This window comes from Balearica regulorum, chromosome Z (genome assembly GCF_011004875.1).
Source record: "Balearica regulorum gibbericeps isolate bBalReg1 chromosome Z, bBalReg1.pri, whole genome shotgun sequence".
Lineage (NCBI taxonomy): Eukaryota > Metazoa > Chordata > Aves > Gruiformes > Gruidae > Balearica > Balearica regulorum.
The window spans coordinates 23,615,673-23,642,842 of record NC_046220.1 but is presented as its reverse complement, the minus strand read 5'-3'; the positions used below and the strand labels follow the sequence as shown (position 1 = coordinate 23,642,842).

At 38.2% G+C, this 27,170-nt stretch overlaps 1 protein-coding gene across 6 annotated transcripts in view; it reads left to right on the top strand.

Moving 5' to 3' along the window:
* APC (APC regulator of Wnt signaling pathway) overlaps positions 1-27,170 on the top strand; it is a 105,299-nt gene that overhangs the window by 40,275 nt on the left and 37,854 nt on the right. For all 6 annotated transcript variants that reach the window (XM_075740043.1, XM_075740049.1, XM_075740045.1 and 3 more), the window contains exons 3-6: positions 16,995-17,079; positions 17,847-18,048; positions 25,023-25,131; positions 26,594-26,707. In XM_075740043.1, coding sequence (XP_075596158.1) covers positions 16,995-17,079; positions 17,847-18,048; positions 25,023-25,131; positions 26,594-26,707 — 510 coding nt within the window. The remainder of the gene's footprint in view (positions 1-16,994; positions 17,080-17,846; positions 18,049-25,022; positions 25,132-26,593; positions 26,708-27,170) is intronic.

Below are 27,170 nucleotides of genomic sequence, written 5' to 3'. Positions count from 1 at the left end.
TATCACTGTTCTTGCACCATGAATTTTGATCCGTGAGCTAGTGCAGAAACGTCTCACAGTGATTCTTTGGCCTGTTAATGTGTTTGGTTGTGACTCCTCTTTTGCCTTATTTTCTGTAATCAGTTGTGAAAGGCAGTAGTTAGGAAGGGCATTTTAAAGACAATATTGTACCTTTAAAGAAATTGATTTTGGAAGTAGCAGTATTAAAGCGTTGTATAAGTGTGCCTCATCTTTATAATCGTTCCATTTCAGAAATGTAAGGTAATCATACTGGAATTAAAAGCTTAACATGAGCTCATCTTGCACATGTATTTATAATAAACTACTACTGACCTATATAAGAACGATGCATCATGTTTAAAGCTAAATTTCATATTTAAAAGCAAAAACTGTACCTTTGCTGACCAGAAAACAACATGATGGCTAAACAAAGATAAATGTGATAAAGGGGGTGCCAAAATGATTAGAAAAACAGTGTCTACTTTGTTTTTTAATTTGTGTTGTCCTAGGGATTAACTGTTCAAACAAAAGAAATCCCTCAGAGTATTATGACTAACTTGGGAAATTAAGTTGGCCTACTGTCAGATGAAATACAGCAGTTTGGTATGATAAAATGTTCTTTTTAAATCAAGAAATATGCTGTTTGATGGTCAATGAAATAACTATATTGGAAATGAAGAAATGAAGAAAAACAGTTTCAGTGTCTAGATATAGATAGTAACAGTAACTGCATGAAACACAGACCATGGACAAATTTAGAAAAAAATGAACATATTATTTGAATTCAAAACCTGTAAAATTAATGAAGAGACAAAAGCAGTCCAATATCAGCTATACTACTTTATGCATGTAAACGTAGGACACCTTCTGTCAGAAGATGACCTCAATTTCTGAGACATACATTGAAAATGAAGACTTTCCGGCCTGGTTCTTGTGAAAGACAAGTTTTTTTCTGCTAAGGATGGCTTTCTTTTTTTTTTAATACATGTCGTAGCTAATTTATATCACCATATGTAACTTAACTTCAAGAACTCAAGAAGTAGCAAAAGAGTAATGTCATGCTTGATTTCCACACTCTGGGTGCTTGGATTTTACAGTAAATGGGTAACGCATGTTAGATTGTCTAAGAAAGCTATCTTTATTATATGTGATGCTCTGTGCGCAAAACGTTCTCTTTCATCTTTATATAGTACAATTGAAATTATATTCTACATAAGATTTTCCAGCTTATTTAATGTCCTCTGTATTGTGTCCACATATATCAATAATAAAATAGGAAGACTGTCAGTAGAACTAATTCAGATTTCTTGAAATGTTTTGAGAAACATTCTAACCCGCTAAATATACACTGTAAAGGAAAAGGCAGTGGTTAAACTCTTGTTCTCAGAAAATCATGAGTTGCTTATTCATGGGCATTTTTTACAGTTTTTTGTTTTGTGAAGGATGGGTTTTTTTGGCAGGTGATTGTCCTCGTATAAAGGTTTTCGTTTCAATAAAATTTCTGTGGGGGTTTTTGGTTGGTTGTTTTAAAGAATTCAGGTTCTAAAGACAAAGTCCTAGAGAGCTAGTTACTATGATGTCCAGTGCAGGTCCAAAGAGTAGTTTATTTTTTGTATGGATGGTGTTTGTTGGTTTCTTCCACTAATTAGACAGCAGGGTGATAAACCTCGTAATGCTGTTATGTTGGATCGGAATGGATTTTGAGTAAATAAAAAAGCAGTGCTAAGAAGTTTTGAGGATTTTGATTTTGAATGTGTTTGTACAATGTTAAGCTAAGATAATTTAGTGTGGTTGCAAAAGAATTTTAGGCCTATACAGTATAATATTCCAGATGTATTGCAGCGTTGTGCATACTTTGTGAGATTGGTTAATTAATACTCAAATTTACAGAATTAAACGTAAAAAGTGTGCTAAAGAAGATGCCATCGTGCCTGGTTTTCATCTTGTTTCTGTCATGATGGATTTGTGAGAATATGAGAAAGCTTGTATCATATAAGAATAGAGTGTGATTTTGTAATTAAACATGATTAAATTGCATTTAATTTTATCTGCAAATATAACTTGCTGTAATATCTTTTTATGACTATTCAAAGGGATGAATATACAAATCCTTAGCAGGAATAGCAGACTGACTAGCAACTTAGCAATTTAACAGTTACAGTAGCGTGTTTGTTTCATTAAAAAGAAGGAATCTGAAAAATGTACTGCTTCCAGTGTGGAGGTTGTTAGCATACGTTTGTTTATAAAAACAGAAGATTGATGTTCAGAATGTTCCAGGAACTATCTGGCTTGCAAGGTTTTGATGTTCTTTTACACTTTTTAGACATGAACTCTTTGTCAGCCTTGTATGGAACTAGCATTTTGTGATTTATAAGCCATAAGAGTTAAAAAAAAAAAAGAGCTGATCCTTTACATCAGGTATACCAGTGGCTGAATCACATCCTTTTTTTTTTTCTTTTTTTTTTTTTTTTAAGTTTACACATGTAGTGACATAAGATTTCAGATACTATTGGTACTCTTTATCCCCCTTGCCTAAATGTTAAGGTTTGCTTTAAAATGGCTGCTGAGGGATTCTTTCTTGGAATGTGTGACTATTTTTAATAGCTGTCTCCTTCATTTGGTAAGCAGGTGATCACATCTTCTTTTAACATACCAAACCCCATTTTATGATCACACAATCTGCTTAGCCACCATTTCTTGACATTTAACCTTGAAAACCTACTGTATTCTGATCATCAGTGTTTAACAATCCTCATTGTAATCATACAAGGTGCTAGGAGATATATTTATAACTGGCACAAGAATTTTTAGTTCCAGGTATCATGGTAAGCCATGTGCTTGCAAATTAGATTTTGAAGCCTAATGTGTTCAGAGACCTCTGATACATACAGTTTAACAATTTTGTCATGTGCTGTATACATATGTAGTGTGTATCTATCTGTATATGAGGTTCTTCAAGTAGATGATAAATACATTTAATGGATACCCATGTTTGCAGTCCCATTTTCAGAAATCTAACAACAGTTTTTCTTCTGATGTACCAGAAATTATACATTTCGCTGGGGATACTTACTGTATCAGATAACAGGACTTTCCCATCTCTTTCCAAGCTTTATCTTGCCTTTTTCCTTTTATTTTCAGATAAAAGATTTTTAGTTGGCACTACACACAGTAAAATGTTTCACCAAGGCATACAGAAATAAAAAAATACCTGAGAAATTATGTTAGGCTATGACAGCAAAGCATTCAAGTACACAGAAAAGAAATGCTCATGTTAAAATGGATATATTTGATCTGGAATTGCTATCCGTGAATAGGCTACACATAGTAAGCAAACTGCAATATAACTTGAGAAGTTTGCATTTGAGTCTTAAATTTAGTATGATAGGCATTTCTTTGTGCATCCTGTTACACATTAGAGTATTAGCATCATTTCCAGAACCGTCACTGGAAATCTGACTTTCAAGTGATCTCAGTTATCTGGCATGTTGTTATTTCTGCTAAGAGGTCAAGTCAGATATTACATAGTGGATTATAGTTACTTCATGAACCAAACCAATGTTGTGGTATCTCCATAGTAATTGCTCGCGTGGGCCTTAGGGATATTTGCCTACTATGCAGAGAACATCTCAGTGGCCCTGTCAACAGTAAAACTTTTAGAACAAAGGGATATAGTAAAATATAGTAAAATATCAGAAATAAATTATATTTGCTGAAGTGTTTGAAAGCAACTTGAGTATGAAATTGCTGAAGTGTCAGCTGTAAGGTGTAGCTCGTCCCACTCCCTCCTCTTCAGTAGTTGGGAAGATGGAGGTATAGCCCTTTGGCTTTAAAGAAAGAGCAGACTACAGCCTAAAAAAGAGGAGAAATCGTTTACTGGAGTGATCCTGAGATCTGGATACTTAAAATTGTGCATTGTAGTCATGCAAGTTATTTGTCGTGGTTTAACCCCAGCTGGTAACTAAGCACCATGCAGCAGCTCGCTCACTTCCTCAACCCCCCTCCCCGTCCCCAACGGGATGGGGAGGAGAATGGAAAAAAAAAACTTGTGCGTTGAAATAAAGACCGTTTAATAGGATAATAAAGGAGGGTAATAATTATAATTAAGAAAATATAAAGCAAGTGATGCACAAATGTAATGGCTCACCACATACAGAAAAAAAACCCCAAACCCTGATGCTCAATCTGTTTCTGAGCAGCGATCCCACCTCCCAGCTAGCTTCCCCAGGGAGCAAGATGTTAACATGGTAGGGAATATCCCTTTGGCCAGTCTGGGTCAGCTGTCCTGGCTGTGCTCTCCCAGCTTCTTCTGCACCTGGCAAAACAAGAAGCTGAAAAGTCCCTGACTTCGTGTAGATGCAACAACTGCCTAGCAACAACTGAAAACATCAGTGTGTTATCAACATCATTCTTGTACTAAATCCAAAATACAGCACTGTACCAGCTACTAGAATTAACACTATCTCAGCCATAAACCTTCTGTCAAAAGTCTTTATCGGTTTGTCAGCCGATAATTTCTTGTTTGTTCATGGGTCCTGAAGTTCCTCTGTGGTAGGTTCCCTCCTTGCAGCACTTCAGCAAGTGTGGCTTCTTAGTCAAAGCTTTTCTTCTGTATTATCCACACTATGTCAACCTTGCTGCTTAATGTTTGTTGGGCACCCCCTAGCCCCTGAGATTGCCAGCATGTTTCCACTTGCTTCCTTACCTATCTTGCTTTATTTGTTGTCTGTTAAATGTAATGCCGCAATGTCAAATTATAGAATTCAAACTGAAGAAAGCTCAGTAATCCATTTGGGGTTTTTTTGCTCTTCCACCAGACAGACATTTGCATTGCTTACCAAATTTGTGTGTATGCATGTAATTTTCCTGCAGAATCCTTTACATGTTTAAGTCCTCCTGAATATAACAACCACTTGTGTTTGCCAGACAAAGATCAAAATCTGTATTTTGTGTTTAAAATGGCCTCAGTATGCAAGTTATCGAAAGTGACAGGTGTGATGCCACCTCTTCGGAAAAAATGAAAAGTTTAGGAAAAACTGCTGATCTGTTGCATGCTTGAGTTTGTAACGGACATCTTGTCAGAAACCACAGTAAAGAACAGACTGCTAGTGGGCAAAGACTTAACATTTCCTTAGGGAGAAGTGTAGCTCACAAATACGACTTCGTTGAAGGAATCATTGAGTAGGAGGTAAGCAATATTGGCACTGATGAGTCTGCTTGGATTTCTAAAATGAGTTCAAACCCCTGAAGAACCTAAGTTGATTTAGGAAGGTTCTTTGATTACTATCCAACCTAAAGGTAGGAAATGAAAAGCAGAATAAATAGCCAGGGTTTTGTGGGTTTTTTTTATTTTACTGGTAGTGTCCTAGTGAGATTTCTGCCGTGACCTGTGTTTTTTCAACATATTCATAAGTTTTCTAGAAAAAAAAGAATGAGATGCAAAAGTTAGGCTGATGATTTTCAGTGTGATAAAAATGAACACAGTGTGAAGAGCTGCAGAAGAATCTTGTGGTATTGACTGAATTGAATACACAGCAAATAGAATTCAGTGCTCTGAAGCATAAAACAATCATGATGGAAAACAGCCTTAACTTTATTATGTAGTGAGGGGTTCTGAATTAGCATGGCAACAACATAGAAAGAGGTCTTAGAGATACTGTAAATATGTGAAAATGTCGGGATTTTTTTCACAAGTTGGTAGGTTAGTGCTTTGATTGGATCCAAAAAGTTGTTCTGATACTGGGAATTACGGGCTGTAGATAGGGAAACAAAAAAGCTGTAATTATGTCAGGATGGACACATGCTGCATCCAAAAGTTGAATAGTATGTCCTGTTCTGATGAACTTCCTTAGGAAGAATCTAGTAGAATTAGTATAGGTGCAAAAAAAAATCAGTGATACGAAGAGTTTCCTTAAGTGGCATGATTGAATAGAATGGGGCTTTTCAGGTGGGGAGAGAGGGATGGGATGGGAAGGTTGTTGAGCTTTAAAAGATCATAAGTAGCATGAGGAGATTTAATAGGGAATGATTAGTTTCCCCCAATACTAGATCAAAGGGATATCAAGTAACATTATCAGATAGCAAGTGGAAAACAAACAAAACAAGGTTTGTTTGTCCTCAAAAGTCTTTGCCATGGGAGCATTTGGATGCCGAAAGAATTGATCAGGAGGTAGTACTGCTGGAGAAGTGGTTTCAGGATGTCTGCAAGTCAGGGCCAGCTGGAAGCTGGGGAGAGGACATTCAAAAGAAATGAATGATGGGTTTTGTTTTGTTCAGGTTCCTGCTGTTGGAGGTGGGATGTTGGTGTGTAGGGGCATTTGGTCTGTCTCAGTGTGAAGGACAGCATTTGCTCTGGATTCTGTTCTTTTTTTGCCCCAGCTGGGTTATGCTCCTTTAAGATGGGGGCGGGGGGGGGGGGGGGTTGAGGATGAGGAAGAATATTCCCTCCCTTCTAGAGCTCCTGAGCATTGTGAAGGAGAGGAAGAGGGGCCTCCAGAGGTTGGGGCAGGGGGGCTGGAATGGGGTGAAGGAGGGAAAGTGGCAGCAGCCTGGGAGCCCATGGCTGAAGAAGACATCCAAAGAGCATATGGTAGAATAGGAAATGGAGACCTCTGCTTGGCCAGTGATGGAGAGCCCTTTCTCAGACCAGGTAGCACTCTGCAGTTCACAGCTACCCTGCAAGGGTACAGTAGGCAGTGGGACGGTTGTACTGACTCAGGAATAGCAAGTGAAGTGCCTCTTCAAGTAGCTTCCCCCCCCCCCCCCCATTTGAATGGTTAATATTTTTAATTAAAAGGTTTGCTAATTATCCTGGTTTATAGTTTGACTTTTTGTGTAAAAACTTTTCAGTCGTCTTTGGGAGCTCAACAGAAAGTGTTAATGAGAAGGTCTAAGCAGATCTACCACAAAGCTCTGGCCACCAAGAAAGTAGCATGGTCCCCAGTGCATTAGTTTTTATGTTCCTGGAGAACACTTCAGCAAGTAATTTCAGGAAACGATTTTTGGAGAAAATTTGTACTTATGTCAATTGGGACTAAAATGTGTGGTAATTTAACATCAAAAATTCTATATGAGGTGGCGCTAGGATACCTTTATCACATTAAAAAGTGGTAGTGTTTGGGTGGTGGGTTTTGGGTTTGGTGGGTTTTGTTGTGGTTTTTTTAAAAGAAACCAGAGTTGTTAGATTATTATATAAAGGTCCAGAGACTTTGAATAATTCAAGTTGTCAGTATGATCCAGAGTTTCTTTACAATTTATGAAGCATTTGCAAAGCATCACGATCATCCTGTGATGCCAATACTGTGCTGCTATGAGGCTGCAGGCACATTACCATTTTTTACAGTATGCCTTGGTTCTGGCATTTGTTTTTTTCGCATCATCCTAATTCTGCCTGTGCATGCCTGGCTTACAGTTTTTTGGAGAAGAATCCTATTTACCTGGATACAGATGGTAGTGAAAGAAACTTTGGTTTTTGCTTGTCACTAGCCGCAGTTGAAAATAAATTTTCCCTCCTTAATTAGCCTATGTGTCCCCAACTGATGAGAACCTTCTAGCATGCTCTTCACTTCGTCATTGCCATGCAAGTAACGTACCTCAGAAAGTGGTGCCTCTGTTGAATATGCCCTTGTCCTGGCATTGTTTCCATGCATCTTCCAGCCAACTCTAATGAGTCAATTTCATTTTGTCTGATTTTTTCAGTGTTCCAGATGATGTGGCCAAAGTTAAGTGTGGGATTTTTTTTTATTATTTGTACTCCTGGATCTTAGAAGTTATTCGTATGGTACTGTGCGTTCTACTGACTTAACAGAGCTTGTTTTTCTTGTCTAAACCTCCATTTTTTAAAGCTTGTTTTGATACATGCTCTGTCTGGCACACAGTAGAGGCTTTGTCTTGATTTCTTTGATACTTAACTGAATTTTGTTGTGGCCCAGCTTTAGGGGAGCTTTAAGCAAGAACATAAATTACAGCACACAATAAAGGGAAATGTAAAGGAACTAGAAGTGCTTTGAAGAACAGGTCAAGGTGCAGTAGCAAACAAGGAGTTTGTGTAATAAGTTTGCTGGTTTTGAGGAGGAAGCTACGGAAGGGAATCAATTAATTGAAAGCATAAAGTAAGAAATTTCTGAGAAATTTTTGTTTGTATCAGCTTTCAATGGTGAGGACATTGCAATGAATCTGACCCCCAGATCTGTTCTTCGCTCATAGCACTAACAAACCTTATGATTGAAATAAACTAGAAAAAAGTAGTAATTTATGGAATAGAATTTATTTTCCCTTTTTTTCCTCTTTAGATGAAAAAGTATACCACTGAAAAAAGACTTAAAATGCATTTTATTTGACTTTGCACATTCATAGATTAAGGAAATGCCAGCTTTAAGGTAGGCAGTGCCACCCTGATTTTGTCAGCTGGTTTGTACACCCTATGATACAATTTTACATGCTCTACCAAAAAAACCTTCCAAACTTAGCATTCTCAGTGCTCACAACAAGGATGAAAATACACCCTTATATAAAATAGTGTTATTTTCTAATTTACCTCTGCAAATGAAGTCTTTAAACACAGATTTTCATATATAGAATGATCTGTAGAGAGTCAGGTATTTATTTCTCTTGAAAGTTACTACTTGACAGAAATGCAGTCTGCAGGAAAAAATTATGTTTTACAGTATTAAAACTAAAACTCTATCCTCTTCTGTCAGCTGGATTTCTTAGCCAGTCCATGTCTCCTTGGATGAGCTGTGGTCTCACTATGAGTGGGTTGCATATGTCATGGAAATTACACAACTGCAGTCACTGTCAGAAACTGTCTGCAGACAGCTGAGCTAGTAGGAGAGAATTCAGTGAGAACTGTGGAGATACAGATCTCACACAGCACTATAGCATCCTGGACAGATTGTGCTCAAAATCTAATTACATTCAGTACAACCTGCGAAAATATTTTGACTCAATAATCTATTGTCGTGAGTTGACCCTGGCTGGAGGCCCCCCAAAACCGCTGTATGACTGCCCTCCTCAGCTGGATGGGGAGAGAAAATATAACAAAAGGCTCCTGGGTCGAGATCAGGACAAGGGGAGATCACTCACCAGTTACTGTCACCGGCAAAACAGACTCAACTAATTCAAATTCATCTAATTTATTGCCAAGCAAAACAGAGTAAATGAGAAATAAACCCAAATCTTAACACGCCTTCCCCCTACCCCTCCCTTCTTCTCGGGCTCAACTTCACTCCCCATTTCTCTCCCTACTCCCCCCCATCAGCACAGCGGGACAGGGGAATGGGGGTTGTGGTCAGTTCATCACATGGTGTCTCTGCCGCTTCTTCCTCCTCGGGGGGAGGACTCCTCACACTCTCCCCCTGCTCCAGCCTGGGGGCCCTCCCACAGGAGACAGTCCTCCACCAACTTCTCCAATGTCAGTCCTTCCCATGGGCTGCAGTTCTTTACCAGCTGCTCCAGCATGGGTCCCTCCCATGGGGTGCACTCCTTCAGGAGCAGACTGCTCCAGCGTGGGTCCTCCACAGGGTCACAAGTCCTGCCAGCAAACCTGCTCCAACGTGGCCTCCTCTCTCCATGGGGCCACAGGTCCTGCCAGGAGCCTGCTCCAGCATGGGCTTCCCACAGGGTCACAGCCTCCTTTGGGGGCATCCACCTGCTGTGGTGTGGGGTCCTCCACAGGTTGCAGGTGGATATCTGCTCCACCATTAACTTCCATGGGCTGCAGGGGTACAGCCTGCCTCATGGTGGTCTTCTGTAGGGGCTGCAGGGGAATCTCTGCTCCGGTGCCTGGAGCACGTCCTCCTTCTTCACTGACCTTGGTGTCTGCAGACTTCCTCACGTCTTCTCACTTGCTGGCTGCAAAAGCTGCTGCTAATTTTTGGGGTTTTTCCCCTTTCTTAACTGTGTTATTCCAGAGGCCCTACCACCATCACTGATGGGCTCAGCCTTGGCCAGCAGCAGGTCCCTCTTGAAGCCAGCTGGCATTGGCTCTGTCAGACATGAAGCTTCTAGCTTCTTCTTGCAGAAGCCAACCCTGTAGCCCCCCACCCCTGCTACCAAAACCTTGCCATGCAACCTCAATACATCTATATTTTGCTTTCAGTGTATCTGAATTATGTTTCGTATTCTGAAATGCAGATTTTAAAAAATTGCTACAAGCTAATTGTGCACAGTAATGAATCAACTAACTGTAGAAATTTTGCATTATACCTGTTTAATAAAGGAGAACTCAAAAATATAGTAGCAGCATAGGACCTGACACTTTGAAAGTCAGGTCCTCTTCCAAATAGTTGACCATACAGGCATTTGCACAGCAGAGAATGTATACCCCTGTTCTCAGTGAAAGCCTATTTTAGCTTCATATTCATCGCATTCTGTGCAACAGCTGTGATAAAAATGGACAGAACATGGTAACACCCTGTTTTTGTTCTTTGAGTAGCCATACTGGATTACTACTTTTTTCCTCAAGTCTTCATATTTGCTTTATTTACCTGCCTATATGAACAGTCTTACTGTTCATAGCTAGTCTAGTTTGAGTGTGAAATGAGCCATGTATAGTCTTACACACAAAGGCTGTTCATCTGGAGAATTCTTGGGGCCAAGTTGGAGAGTACTACTACTTTTTGCTGCCTAGTGGTCTTCCATTGACATTGACAAAGCCTCTTTTGAGGCTAAATTTCTAAAGATTTTACTTTCGACTCATGAGAATACTATTTTTAGAAGTGTTTCAACAAATACATTGATGAACAGATAGGGAGAAAAGCCACTAATTCAGCAGCAACATTGCTTGCCTCTATAAATATTTGTGAAATAGGTGCTAAATTCTGAGCTTGTGTTGCTTGTGCTGTGTGAATCCATCCAGTATTTTGTTTCAGTACATGCTTGGTTTCCATTAAATTTCAATACTTCCTTTCCCAGTGTGTAAGTGCTTGGACTTTTTAAGTCTTTCAAGGGAAAATTGTAATCATGGTTAGCATAGGGAACATCATATGATTTTTTCCCCCCCCTTTTTTTTTCTTCTTCTTCTCCTAATGTAAGCTTTCATCTTCCTTCTCAAATTAATTCCCTTACTCTCAGTTGAATTTTTCTCATGCAGAATGTTTTTGTGGTGCCCCATGCACCCATGCTTTTCAGGAGGGAAGAGGTGATGTTAGTCTTAAAGCACGTAAGGGAGACTGCCACGTCAGGATTGTGACACAGGGCAGAATAATACTGGTATTACAGTAAATATGCAAGGGATAGTGCAATGGATCAATCCTCTAAAAATACTACTAAAAATAATTTTGAAGGTATTGATGTGTATTGGTCATTTGACAAATTCTAATGTGCAAGCGGAAGAAACTCCCATAAGCTGAACTGATTTTTACAAATTGAATCAAATGATGAATTCTGGGAAGTACCTGTCTTCAGTGATTGCACAAGTAATGCAGCTAGACATAACTTTTAAGTTCATGTGAACTAAAAATGTGCTTATAAAAGTCATTTAGCATCTTACGAAAGACAGACATTTAAAATATCAGTGAATTTATTTGAACAGTAGAGAAGCAGCAGTGGCATTATATTGTGTTTGGTTTGTGTCTTCTTAAGTTTGCTGATATGGTTTCACAATAAGTAATATTTTAGCATTATCTTTGCAATTCTGAAGATTCTACCAGAATCCAAATGGGTTGGAAAATTGAATAAACGATTATTTTAATTTTATTTTTTTTTAGAATTTAGGTGCAGTTGAGCTGGTGAGATGTATAGTTACTGACATTACTTCAGACAGCATTCTTTCTAAGCATAAAATCAGATTACGTTAGTTGATCTGACAGTGGGCTTGCACTAAAAACTTAGTAGACTTCAGTCTGTGGTTACAGCAAGTGACAGCTCTTGAGCATGGTGGCACCAAGTGAATATTTGTCTTTTAGTAAATGACATTGTTTGAAATTAAAATAAACAACATCATTTCACATAACAAATGCCTTCCTCTTTCTGTAAGGTTAAAAGTTGAGTTGCTCCAGTGTTTCACCTCAGTCAGCAGTGCTGTTGTCATTGCTCTTACCATTTGAACCTGATTATAAGGTTGAGCGACCAGAGTGATTGCTTGGCACTTCAGGCAATTAGAAGGGCTCCACCACACTTGATTAAGTAGCGGTGTAATTCACCAAAATGTATAGGAGTAAAATCCTCTTCCATAGGTCTCACTTGGCCAGTGTGAGCATTGTGCCGTGTGTGATGATAGTATTGATACACTGTCAAGTTCATACAGTTATGAGGGGTCGGGTAACAACTTGAATTTAAGTTTATGCTTTTTATAAGTGCGTAGAAAATGCATTTCTCCCCATGCTGTTTTGACATCTCATGTTTTTGTTGAATTTGAGCGATGGATGTGCTTTTAGTATACATTACCTTTTTTCTTGCCCTTTTAAACCATTAATAGTTGAAACAATGTGCAACACTTGATTGAGCTTCAAAACTCACTTTCAGTTTAGAGTGCAATTATATGTTAAGTTTTCAGCGTATTGGGTTAAAAACACAAATACAAATGCTGTTAGGAATATTCTACTGTAAAAACACTGCTAATTTCATTAAAAATAATAGCTCTTAGTCATTCAGTGTGCATTATTCCCATCCTATAAGGTGCTAAGATAGATGTTCAATTATTTTCTGAAATTTTAAACACTTTCTATACTTGTGCAGTTAAACCTGTTGTTATACTAAATGTTGCAAATACCGTGGTAACCAAGGTCAGCAAAAACTAAACTGAAGGATAACTCAATTTGGGTTTTGTTTACAAACATTGAAAGAAACACACAGTGAAGTCGTGTGTGTGTATATATGTAGATGACAAGAATGTATCTTCATACAGGCCCAAGTATAGTTATTAGCTGAAAAGGAGGGTCAGGTATGAAGATGTCTTGCTAAAAATTCATTGATATAATAGCTTTTCTTGGAAGCCTTTTTAAATGTAGACTCATGCTTACTTTTAAAAGATCCAGTAAATTTCAAAACATCTTGGCCTGCTATTCCAGCTGATACTGGCCTGTGAGTATACCTGGCATACTGCTGCCAGCATTTCGTATATTTAATTTTTGTTATGATTTTCATACATTAGGGCATTCACTGAATACACAAAGCTTTTAGAAAAGTGAGTATGAGTAGTAAATCTCATTCTATTTAAAAGAGGGAGAGGGAAGTAAGTAGTGTTTACAGAAGACTAAAAGTATCTGATTTGTTTGAATTGCCCTCAGTGCTCCTTTTCCTGCCAAAGGAGAGGTATATGTCTAAACCAAAATGTCTTTTTACAGATACCATCTTTTTATATATTTCTGAGTGTGAATATTAATAATTATACTTGCAGTCCTCAAAAATTGAATATACTTTTAAATCTTAATTCATTGGGATTTGAAATCTGACATTGTTAGTGTTGTTGCTCTGTGGTTCCATTTTTTATTAGCAGCTTGAGTAAATTCACAGCCCCTAAGCAATTTTATTTACAACCCTTACCACTTACCTGAGTGCATGTACTGTGTTAGTTAAGGTGCTTTTCTTCTCAGTAGTTTTTCAGTTACTTGCTGATGGGTCTGATCTTTTTTATTTAATAACCCATAAAGCAATTGTAAGGTCAGGACTATATTCATAGAGTCCAAACAAACAAAAAAAAAATTGACATTGTTTCTGTACTTCACAGTCCAGAGACTGTGAAGGACAGAAACCTTTTTAAATGATGATGAGTCACAGGGACAGCTCCATTTCCAAGAGCATTCTATTGTAATTCTTCAGTAGGACAAGATAAACTAGGTTATGTTTAAGTGACCATTAAAGTAATTTGACTTAGATTCTTTAAAAGAACAGAAAAAGCTTTTGCAGCCTTCCTTATAGATACACTTATGTTTGTGTGTTTTATCAGTAAGTCACTATTAAGTTAGTAAAGAATTTGCTTAGAATAATGCTATAAACCACTACTAATAATGTTTATTAAAACTTGCATAACTGAATAGAATATTAATTTAACTTCAGTTAAATTGATTCAGTTTTATTTGTGGAAAAGATTTTACACTGTTCAGCAGACATATCAAAAGTAATGTAAAATTATTGTGGAAAAGTACTGTTTCAAAGCACTGTATTAATCTTGGAGGAAAAAGGGGAGAACTGCACATAAACAGCATTGGTGTTGAGTCCTGGAGTTATAATAAGTGAACAAATAAAAATTCATATTATGACAGTAATACTTGCCATGTTTCCTCTAAATGGTTTATTGTAGAAGACTTTTCTGTTCCTTTATTCAAGTAAAACTGTAAATTCCCCAATTTGTCATTTTAATTCACTGCCTCATATTCCTCAGTACCTGGCCCAGGGTACTCCCTCTCTGGCCTTTGCTTCATCAGCTTCGATTTCAAAGTGTGCCATGATTGAGTTTGAAATTGATATCATAGCCTCATAATAGCATTGTTACTGTAGAAAAGAAATGTAGAAAAATATAGAAAAGAACACTTTGCCTACTATATTAAAAAAATGCATGTGCTGTTGAAGAAAAGGGGATAATTTGAAATCTGAAAGTTACAACCTAAATTAATGAATTGTAGCAGAGAAAATGAAGAGAGGTGATCCAGTATGCTACTGTTTAACTGCTGCCAGTAATCAGAAAGAGCTGCCTGGACACCTCAATCGTGTAATTTGGTAGCACAGGAAAAGGTGATAGTATTTCCACTTAGCTGTTCATATTGGCTTTTGAAACAGGAAAGCTCATTGTGTAGGAAAGTATCCTGAATGTACAATTTCTAAAATAGTAGAACTGCCACACAGAGAGGTGAGAAGGAAGCTTCTAAAAAGGGAACAGGAGGAGGGGTTGGAAGTTTGGGTTGGTTTTTTTTTTCCCCTGCACCAAGGTGCTTTTCTCAGAGGAAGGAGATTCATTAGTTATTTCTAAATTTAATCTGAGTTGAGAGGTCTTTCAGAAGCCTGCAAAACTCCCAAGACCACTCCACATACCCACATTGCCCTTTTAGGCTTTTAAGCTAAGACTGCTGTCTGCAAATGTTATCTGCCCTTACGTCAGATAATGTAGGAATCCTTCTTTGAGAAAAACCAGATTACTTGTTTGTCTGACTTTGCTGACAAGGCAGATGTTATGTATAGAGATGGCTGGGCCATATGGCTAATGAGGATGCCCTTGAATGTGCTTAAAAGCACAAGCACAGCGGAGATGTCTTTCCAAGAGTAGTGATTTTATCACCCCAGACTTGATCCTAAGGGCTATGCCAGCATTAACAGGTAGTGCAATAACAGCAGATCTGTAGATGAATTATGTTGAGGACCCAGCGTGCATGCTGTATATGTTTCAGGAGGTTTTGGGTTTGATCTAGCTCCATGCTGGTCCCATGGAGTGAATGCCCATTAGCAGTCTTGAGTGTTACTGCTGGCTTGGTTTGATTGGAACAGAACTCAGTTGATGCTCTGAGATCCCCCTACGATGTGAACTGAAGTACAGCTGGTGGGGCAGATGGGAGTCTGGCGTCAGACTGATCCAAACTAAAATGCAGATGCAGACACACACTCGACTCCATCAGTCAGGCAACATGGAAATTGGGGAACTTGGCCTCAACTCCACCTGCAGAATTATTTCCACAAAACAGTGTAAACACAATTAGTGTGTCTGTACTCCAAAATTCCTCTTCCTAGAGACCGGCATCTAATTACGCAGTGGGTGGGTGCAGTGATTGTGCTGCTACTGTTTGCTCTGAGTCTACTGCTTGGAGATTATTTCCCCAGAAACCTGTGTCATTCTTTACTCAAAATCCTTTTAATTTTTTACTTTTTTTTTGGTACAAGGAGCAACACTTTGAATACAGAAAAGCTCAGAAGTGTGTCTCTTTAAAGAATATCTTGACTTGTACATGCCGTTTTGTTTCCTTTGAAAAGAGCAAAATGCATTTAGAAGGTATCTGCTGTACAAGTAAGTTGCAAGAACTATTAATGTTGACAGTAAGGTATGCTAGGCTCTTAAAAGACCAAAACAGTAATGTGGAGATTTCTTTAAATTGTCTAAAATTCATTAGTTTTCAGGTCAGAACAGAAGTACAATTCTGGGTGTAGACTCTTATGTGTGAAAAGTATGGAGTACCTTTCATTATTCAGAATTTTTTTCATTTCCTGACTGTTGCTGCTGCTTAAAATATTATATATGCCACAGTATGAAAAATGAATTTCAGTAAGAGTGTTTTGCCTTGTGGCCAGTCTTTTCAATTTATTTTTTGCTATTGATGTATCTGCCATTACGATAGAGAACAGGCATTCACTAACTTGCATTTAATTTTCTACCTGAATTTAGGCCACTGAGCGTTAGGGACCTGGAGGCTTACAGGCCCCTTTTAGTGTTGTAGTCATTGTTTGCTATGAATCTTACCGTGCATTAGAAGAATGTTCCTTCAGCTGTATAATTTTATAAGTTTCACAGTTGTGGTGGTGGTAGCCATAGTAGTAGCAGTAAGAATAATGACTCTCCTTGCTGGTTTACAGTGGTGCTAAGGCCCTGCAGAAAATAAATCATGGGGGTTACGTCTGCTCCATTATCTCTGAGGTTTAAAAAATGTGGTATTCAAGATACTTTTGTAACTTTTAGTTATGGATCCAATTTTTATTTTTACAAAACGTAACTGTCGGTACACAGATGGAGAGATTTAACTCATTTCTTTGTACTTCCATTTCACCATCTGTGAATTCATGACAACTAGTATTCACTCTGAGAAGAACTTTTAAATAGGCTAATAGATTGGATTACCAGTGTGGGTGAGTTATTCAGAATATACTTTACATCATGACAGTGCTTGGGGAAATACTGTAGAATATATTTGATGGCAATTAAAGTTATGACACTTGATCACTACTCACATGAAATACAGTTCACATCAATGTCTCAGTAGCTGTTACATAAATGTGCACTTGAGAGCAGGATAAGATGTATTTACCTTGTTTATTATTATAAGGATTTCTTAATTAAGGTTAATTTCTTACAGGAGGTGCTGAAACAGCTACAAGGAAGTATTGAAGATGAGGCAATGGCGTCTTCTGGACAAATTGACTTACTGGAACGACTTAAAGGTAAATATAGAATTACAATTTAAGTAGGTTCATTGTTTCTCAGTTGTTTGTAATTTGGGATAAAATTTTCTAACTCAGCTGCATCTTTACAGTGCAGATTTTGATGCTTAGGTGTAGTCTCAATGCCTGTTATTTTTGCTAAGCATTTTAAGACACATTCTCAAAAAAATATATTCCTATGCTGCTTTTGTGCTTCTGCTACTGTTAGCCTAGGGCTTTATATTAATTGCTTTTGATACAACTTGTGTTTCATTCAGTTCTTCAGAAAAAATATGTTTGTTTAAATTAATGATGGATTAGTTCCACCAGTTTTCTAAACTTGTTTGCATGCCCTGCCCTGTCCATGTCATATTACTGGAATTTTATCTGTCATGCTGCAAAATGATGCCCCCCTTCCCTAGAGCATCCACTGGAATATGCACCATCCCTTATATGGGATGTGCAAAGCAAGCCCAGACCACTGACTCCCTGTATACATCCATTATCCCTACCACTGAACCAGAAATGTCTTCAGGAGTGTCTACATTTAAGGGCCCTGTGGTGAACAGAGTTGTCATCATTTACGTGACAGTGAAGCATCTGCACGATCTCTGAGAAAGAAGCTATTAGGAAGTAGGCCACTTCCATCCTTCTGTGGATTCCAATGCAAAATATTTCCATCAAAAATCATGGATTTGTTCAAGAAATAAGAAATTAAGATAGACACAATCTTTTAAATTTGTGCTGCTGAACTTCAATTCTGAAAGTGTTTGTTCTTTATTATCCAGAACTGAACTTGGAAAGTACCAACTTCCCTGGAGTGAAGTTAAGGCCAAAGGTGTCCGTGCGTTCATATGGGAGCCGGGAAGGGTCTGTGTCCAGCCGTTCAGGAGAGGGGAGTCCTGTTCCCATGGGATCATTTCCAAGAAGAGGATTTATGAATGGAAGCAGAGAAAGCACTGGTTATTTAGAAGAGCTAGAAAAAGAGAGGTAAACTTTCTTTGTTTATTCGTTCAGTACGTATTGACTTCTAATTCCAACATGAAAGTTTACTGGCACACTAAGTATTTAACTATCATGTGTATGATTTTGATCATTGTTACATGTATTTTGACAGGTGAGGAAACCAGGAATCTACATTATATTTAGATGCACACACAAAAAAAAAAAAGAAAAGAAAAAATCTTAATACACATCATACAGTTTCTACTGCTTCTTCATATATGCATTTCATTGTTACTGTTTGTTGGCTGAGGGTTATTTTATGTTGATCAGCAGATACAAGCATCTGAAATATACATCCCAAATACCTCCATATCTCTTCACCACTATTGATAAGTGGTGAAACTCTAACAGTGTGGTGGTGCAGTCTCTTTGTCTTTTTTGCAAATTATTATAACTGCTGTAGCTGCCTGATCAGTTATTTACTATTAGCAGACATTTACCTAGTGATTTTACTCTCTCAGCAAAAGCATCAGCTAAACAAAAATATCTGTCTTCAAGATGATGTTCCCATCTGATGTTTTGTGTTGACAAAAATCAAGAAATTTCTTTTCTTGGAAGGTAGTGATACCCATTTGATAGGAATAACATACTTTAGAGCATAATACAGATTTGTAGCACTTCACCAATCACTTAGAGAGCAAATGCAAAGTTAGAGACATGCAGCTGTTTCCACTGAAGACTTCTTTGTATCTTAAAATGAACCTGACTGAAATCCCAGATGATTTCAGAGGCCTTTCCGTAAGACAGGGTTTCCTAATGATTTGGTCATTGACAGCTACTTAATGGATAGGATGGCAAGCTGGGGGCTGCAAAACCAAATATATAGCAACACAGTATTTTTAGGCCTAGTAGTCATTAACAAGCAAAAAAATCCACTTTGGAATCAATGTAAAAGTTCGGTGGGTAATAAGTTGTTTGTGGGCAGCCCTTCAGAAACACTGCTTTTAAAGGGACTTTCCTGGTGTTCGGTGAAATTTTTGCCGTCAAGAGCTGAAAGGAGTACGCTTTTCCTCCGCGGTACTGCATCTAGGTCCTTTTCTTTTGGTCCTGTCAGTAGTATAAAAGTAACTTCGCATGGGTCCATATTGAGCTGCTTCTAGCAACTACTCTGTTTTTTCATTTTCCTAGTCAGGATCACTAATCATATTTGTTCCATTGCACAAAACCTGGATTTTCAAGAAGCTGTATAAGAAGAACATTTAGGAATTTGGGAATCTCATCCCAGTCTTCAAGAATCTAATGTGTCTGCCATTTTCCATCTCGACAAAACAGTGTGCTTGTTTGTTTTCTTCCCGTGGTGTTTTTTATCGCATGTGATACTAAAATCTTTTAAGTGTAGTTAGGACTTTCAGTTACAATTCAAGTGAACTCCAGGTCACTTGGAAGAAGGAGTATTAATTTATAGCAGATGGAGTTCTTCAAGGTGGTTAGCACATCTGATTTATGATCTGTGATCCTTTCCCCCTCTCATGGATTCTAAGGTGATAGTTCTGTGGACTTTTTTCTCAGTGATAAAGACTGCTTAGGCAGTGAACTAGTCTTTCTTCCAAATAACGCTAAAAAAAAAAGGGATAAGGATATTTTAATTCCACATGAGCTTAGGCAGTGTTACTGTCACAGCTGGTAGGGTAAAGATTTGTGCTGTGGAGAAGTTGATCTCTAGAGGCATGGCCAGATCACATCTACTTTCATTATTAGTGAAATTATGGATAACCCAAACTGCCCTATGCTTTATGCTGTTTCGGGGGACATGTAGGAACATGTAGGGCATTTATGTGGACCCTGGGTAGTGAAATGGATCAGAACCTGGGGTGTGTGGGGGGTGTAGGACCGTGCATCTGAAATCACTACAATTTCTGAAAGAAAATTAATTGCATATTTTCCTATGGTTTGTGTCTGAACTCGTTTGGCATACTTACTAAGCTTTTGTGTTTCTAAACATGTATATAAACACACATTATTTGGTAACAGAATTTTTGTTGGCACTTACACAGACTTTCAAAGAACTTGTGGAACTTGCCAAACCTCAAAATATTAAAATGACTCAGAAGAAAATAACATTTTTTTGGAAACCTGCAGCAAAGGAACATTTCCACTCAGTATCTTAACACACTGGCACAATATATGCTGCTCATGGGCAACAGTGTTTGGGCAAGGACCAAATCATGTATTAACTGCCTGTGAACTTGGCAAATTCCTGAAATGTTTATTAATTGGCATTATTCACGAGATGTTTATTAATGTAAACAAGTAAGAAACAAGAAAAAATTCTTAAAATTTGTTTTGGTTTGAAAAAAATTATTTACCTTGGCTCAAAGTTATCTGAGGACAAGAAAATTAATCAATTGATTCACTTACCAGAATGAAGAGGAAATTGCCTGTTTCTCATTTGCTTAGCTCTCCTCTAATTTCAAAGTAAAATAAAAAAAAAAAAAAGATAAAAAAGTGTGGGGTGTATGTTTTTAGGTTAACAATTTAGAATACACTATTCATTAAATATCTCCTGCTTTCTCTCTAACTATTTCCAGGTGTCTGATAAGACACTATATCAACAGCAAAACTTTTCAGAGTACACTGCAGATTACTTTTTTTTGTTGGTTTGCCTTTTGCAATTTAGTAAATTTAATAATATCACCTTTCTAAATTCTGTAATTTACCACTAAAGATGACAACCTTATGATGAAGTTTTTATGAAAGTGTTTGTACGCCTTGTTTATTCCTTCTGGTTTATGCAACTCCTTTTTTTTATTAATGTTGATTTTGAGCATTTTCTCTGTCTCATGACTTCTTTCTCCCCCTATTCTTATCTCCCTTTGGCTGACTGTAGGACTTACCTAAATCTTTACAGCATCCATCAACAGTGTTTCATTTTCAGGATTTTATTTTATCACCTATCAAGGAAGTGAAAGTATTAGTTATCATTGTAATTTACATAATGGTAGTAAAGCAGCACATAGTTTGTTTCCCTTCTCCCTTTTAACTGGGAATAACATTGACATCATTATCCAGAAAAGATTTCCAAAAGAAACAACCCATTTTCTGTATTCATTCAGCTTCATCTATTGTTCGGAGCTTCAAAAATACCACATTAGAGAAGTCTTTCGAAATATTCACCCTTCAGAAAAGCAGTTCAAATTGATAACTTTTTGTTAACTCATAAAACTGGTGTAAAGTTCCAAAAGCTTGTTTCTTATGTCTTGCTGCATTCTCACTGAACTTGACAATGCATGACACAGAACAGAATTTTCTCTGATACGGTAAAAGTCCTGATATAAACAATTTCGGGGTATAAAAAGATGGAATAATTTTCTTCTATGATCAATAACAGCTCTTCCACCTTAAATGGTCTCCTAGCCTCAGGAAGTTCCAGGAGACTGAGAAGGAGCTATACTCCTGGTTGGTATGGTATCTGATAGTAACCTTAATTGCGGGGAGCAGCTTATCAGCCACATCTACAGAGACTTGCTGCTTATTTCCAAGGAAATTGAAGTGCAACCTGCTATAGTTGTACCAACCCTTCAAGCTTTGTGCTGAGAGACCATAAAGACATCGTTAAAACCTGAATTGTAATGGAGCAGTGCTACCAAGCTAGTAATCCCAAATAAAGCATTACTCAGAAGCAAAAATGATACTGTTAAATAAGAGGAGTCACCCTCAGGTCGTCCATTATGTTGTTTATGGAGCACTGGTGGTTTGTAAGTTCTTTTCTTGCTTCTAGCATCCGTTTTGCATGTCAGAACAAATTGAATGACACAGTGTCTCACAAACTGAATACCCTACATTTACAAGAGGAACTTAATCACATGTTCACTTAGCTGAAGGTAATCCTTCTGGTTTCTACTGCCAGTTCTTCGACATCCAGAGGCAGAATTAGTTGGTCCTTCCACATTTGCAAACCCTTCATGGTAAAAATACTTTTTATAAGGATTGCATTAATTAGGCTTTTGCAAATTTGATTTCATAAACTGGACACAACCAGTGCATTGGCACCCAATGTGGAAAAAACAGGAGCCATGCAGAATGCCAGCGTGTGCAGAGATCAGGCACCCAGAGTATGTGTTAGATGATGGGTAAGGGCAGGAGAAAATTACTGTCCTTGCAGGCTTTCCCCAAGCACCATCTGTTAGCTTTTCCTTCAGTCTGTCTTAAGGACTTAGGGAATTCCTGCCAGCCCTATCCTTGTGTCTGAAGAATTACTGTTTTTCTGTAATATTGCTACAGTTACCTGCAATGGTATAGTAATTGTTGTCTTTTTGCTGATTTTGATTGTAAACCTGTCTGATGTAAAAGCCACCCAGTAAATGACTTAATGTGTAGCCTTGACATTCTTAAAATAGTTCTGTTTCAACATAACTGTTGAATCAAATCTGGAAATTTATGTCATTCTGTTCATGTTTAAAAACATTCAGCAGTCTTAGATGCGTGTAGTTTTTCAGTCTCTTGTGGTCGAAGTGAGGGTTCCTGTCAGTTTTAATTTTCCAGTTGAGTACTGGTCAGGTCATTTGCAATGAATATGGAGTATAAATATTAAGTCACCAAAACTAGTTTGAAACATTTTTAAAGCAGGAACTAAGTTGAACAGATCTTTTAAAATACATATTTTTAACTTCTTTCTTGTACATGAAGTTCTGTTATATTGGAGTTTGATTATCTTCATCCTAAATCATGACTGGGATGCTTTATCAAAATAGGGGAAATTTGTATTTTTGTTGTATGCAGTGTTTTTGTTCCTTAACGACTTACAGTAATTATCCATAATGTGTTTGTGTACTTTATAAAGGTACGTATGGCTCTTGCTCAGAAAGACTGCAACCTGAGTTTAGAGAGAGGGATGCAGAAGTCAAGGGTTAGGAAACAATACTGGACAAACTTGTATGCAGCTTTCTGTCCTCTGGCTAAGGATTGATTTTAGCATTTCTGTTAATTTAATGAGCAATATAAAAATGTCAGAAGGAAGAAGAATGCTCGCAGAAAGCATTTATAAGAAACTAATGCATTTGTATTTAAAAAACAATAAACCCCCCCAAAAAAAACAAGAGTGGCTTTTCTATATACTCCTAGCCAGATTTTGCCTGAAAATTTTAATACATGCTTTGAAAAGTGTTGTAACGATGAACACTATATAATGGTATGTGGTGGGTTGACCCTGGCTGGAGGCCAGGTGCCCCCCAAAGCTGCTCTATCACTGCCCTCTTCAGCTGGGCGGGGGACAGAGAATATAACGAAAGGCTTCTGGGTCAAAATGAGGACAGGGAGAGATCACTCACCAATTACTGTCATGGACAAAACAGGCTCAAATTAGGAAAAAATTAATCTAATTTATTACCAAGCAAAACAGAGTAGGGCAATGAGAAATAAACCCAAACCTTAAAAACACCTCCCCCTACCCCTCCCTTCTTCCCGGGCCCAACTTAACTCCCCATTTTGCTCCCACCTCCCCCACAGGGGGCTGGGGAATGGGGGTTGTGGTCAGTTCATCACATGGTGTCTCTGCCGCTCCTTCCTCCTCAGGGGGAAGACTCTTCACACTCTGCCCCTGCTCCAGCGTGGGGTCCTTCCCATGGGAGACAGTCCTCCATCAACTGCTCCAACGTGAGTCCTTCCCACAGGCTGCAGTTCTTCACCAACTGCTCCAGCATGGGTCCCTCCCACAGGGTCACAAGTCCTGCCAGCAAACCTGCTCCAACGTGGCCTCCTCTCTCCATGGGGCCACAGATCCTGCCAGGAGCTTGGTCCAGCATGGGTTTCCCACAGACTCACAGCCTCCTCCAGGTGCTTCCACCTGCTCTGGCATGGGGTCCTCCATGGTCTGCAGGTGGATATCTGCCCCACCATGGACCTCTGTGGGCTGCAGGGGTACAGCCTGCCTCATGGTGGTCTTCTGTAGGGGCTGCAGGGGAATCTCTGCTCTGGTGCCTGGAGTACCTCCTCCCTCATCCTCACTGACCTGGGTGTCTGCAGGGCTGTTTGTCTCACATCTTCTCATTCCTCTCTTCAGCTGCAATTACTCCTGATGGTTTTTTTCCCCCTTCTTAACTGTGTTATCCCAGAGGCGCTGGGCTGATGGGCTTGGCCTTGGCCAGCGGCAGGTCCGTCTTGGAGCCGGCTGGCATTGGCTGTGTCACACATGGGGGAAGCTTCTAGCAGCTTCTCACAGAGGCCAGCCCTGTAGCCTCCCCACTACCAAAACCTTGCCACGCAAACCCAATACATGATATTGATAAAATTTACAACTATATAAATGTAGTTCCTGAAGGACTGATAAAATAGATTTTTTGTGGTAGTCTGCATATATTAATCTTCTTATCTTTCTCATATACTACTCACGTATGCAGTATGATAACCATTCAAAATGTTTTAAACAGCTGCAAGTGTATCCTGTCCGTAACATTTGATGGAAAATACTCTTTTAAAGTATTTTTAATACTCAGAAATATCTTGATTTTGTGTGCTTTAGTCATTGTTTTGGTATGGGTGACAAAGTTAGTAAGGAGACACTGCAAAGGCTGATAAGGTAATTTAATTCAGTAATGTGATTCAGGGAGGTATATGCTCCTGTACCATCCAGGCCTTTTCATAAATGTAGTTTGGTGCATTGTAAAAAGCACGTCATCTAAAAGGATACCGGTTAGCCCATGACATAACTGCTTTTTGCTTTCGCAAAATACCTCTTAGTTTTAGATTTCAAAGTGGTTTTGCAGAGAAAAGTAGGTATTTTCCTGTTTTGTAGATGTGGACCTGGTATACAAGAAGCTAGTGGTTTGCTTAGCGCAGAGGAGTGGATAGGTTGTTTAGCCAGGGCCAGGGAACTGCACCCCCCTTCTCAGATGTCTTCTTCCTACCCTCTTCACACCTTGTTTCTCATTTAACTTTTTTTTATGTGTATCAATGCCTGTTTCTGTACCTACACATGGTAATGAGGTCTTAATAGTGAAACTTCCCACTTCTGTTTTTAATAGATCTCTTTTGCTTGCGGAACTTGAGAAGGAAGAAAAAGAAAAGGACTGGTATTATGCCCAGCTTCAGAACCTGACTAAAAGGATTGATAGTCTCCCCCTTACTGAAAGTGTAAGTACGTTAATTATGCTTGGTCATGTATCTGGTGCTATGATCTCTGCTTAGCTGCTGTGTATATTTTATGAATTTGGTGATATTGTCTGCCATCATTTTAATTTATAACATTTTTTATTCACTATGTAAAGCTAACAGCCTAAATAATGCTTTTTTTCATGTATAATTTTACTCATTAAAGTTCATACCTATCAATATGAATAAAATTTATAATAATTCGTACCAGTATGACTAAAATTCATGCCTATCAGTGATAGAGAGGAGCACTGAAAAGTTGTTATGATGAATTACTTTGTCAATATGCTGCTGCTTTAACTGTATCCCCTAAAAGTTTTTTCTATATCTGTTCTGTTACTTAGTGGATTTTTTTTTTTAGTTTTGAGAGCAATATTAGTCTAAGAGATAATTTATATAGGAGCTCTTAATTTGTAACAGCAGGTAAAGCGTTGCTATAGCCTATGCAGGTATTGTTGCTCAAAGCTTTTACCTTGGCATCTCCAAACTATTTATAGTCAAGTCACCATTATCTGGGATAATGCAGATGTCTGGTATCCCAGGTAAAACAGGTTTTCCTGTGCTCAGACCTCAACAGCTTGGATATATTTGCAGTGCATTCATTCACACATACAGTGCTGGGAATACCTGCTTGTCCATCTTTAGAGTCATACCTAAAATTGTCTCCCCAGTTTCATGGGTAATCAATTAACTTGGGACTTCTTATGATTAGAATGACTTAACATCTACTCTGAATCTCTTTTGTGGTAATTTATATCCATTACTACTTACTCCAGCCACAACAGAATGACAGATCACATTCTTTTTGGTAGCATTTTGCATAGTTGTAGATGATTGTTTCTTTTTGACTCCCTGAATTGACCTTGGTAAAGTCTTCTGGGAGGACTGCTCTTGGAGACTCATTTATTTGCAAACGTGAGTAATTGCCCAAAACCAGCAAAGTGCTTTGCTCCTGCTTTGAAAAAAATCTATCAGTTGGAATGTCTTCCCTTAAGCCATGGTGGGGTTCATGAATTGAACACTTGTGCCTTTTTCACATAACAGTTAAAAATAGGGTAGATAGTTGTAGTACGAATACCATTGCTATGTGCAGTAGCTTGATACCTCTAAATGTTTTTGAAAATACTGATTCAGATGGCACGTGTAACGATTTTGTTCGTAAGCTGACACACATTCGTAGCCAGATGTTCCAGGCTTGTAATGAATGATCCTATCTCAATGTTTATCTATTATATTTAGTCATTTGACAAAATTTGCAGGTAGTCGGTTAAACATTACGTGTTCTTGGTTTTAATAATGCAGTCATATTTTAAGGATCTATTACTATGTTTTCTTTGTTTATGAAGTTTGGTGTGGGAAACCAGTTGTTCTGCTTTTGTTCAGAGAAATACATAGTTTACGTAAACGTTATTACTAAAATGCCTTCTCTGTACTTCAATTTCAGTTCTCCTTGCAAACAGATATGACCAGAAGGCAGCTGGAGTATGAGGCAAGGCAAATCAGAGCTGCAATGGAAGAACAACTAGGTACTTGTCAGGACATGGAGAAGCGAGCACAGGTACAGTTTATCTTTCATTATTAGAAGCAATAGAAAACGTTTTTCTGCATTTTTATTAAATTATTGGTAGTTGTGTCTTTAAACTGTGTATAAACACAGTGATACCTTACAGCATTTAGTAAGCCTTTCAAATACAAAAATAGGAGTCCGAACACAAGAAATAACTACTCAGCAAAAACTGCCCTCCTCTGCGTCTTTAAAAGAAGACTTGTGAGTAGGCAGAAGTAGACAATTTCTTGAAAAGAAAATATTTTTCTTATTTGCCTATAATTTATTACTATTTTAGCTTCAAACAAACATGTATTTGCAATTGCTTTGTTTTACGTCTGTTGTGCTGGGTTTTTTCATGCTTCTAAGTTCAGAATAAAATCCAGCTACTCTTGTTAAGTTTCCTTAACCAGAAACCAAGTATCAAGGAATAATTCATGCACGTATCTGGAAGTTGTTTGTTCTCACCAAGAGT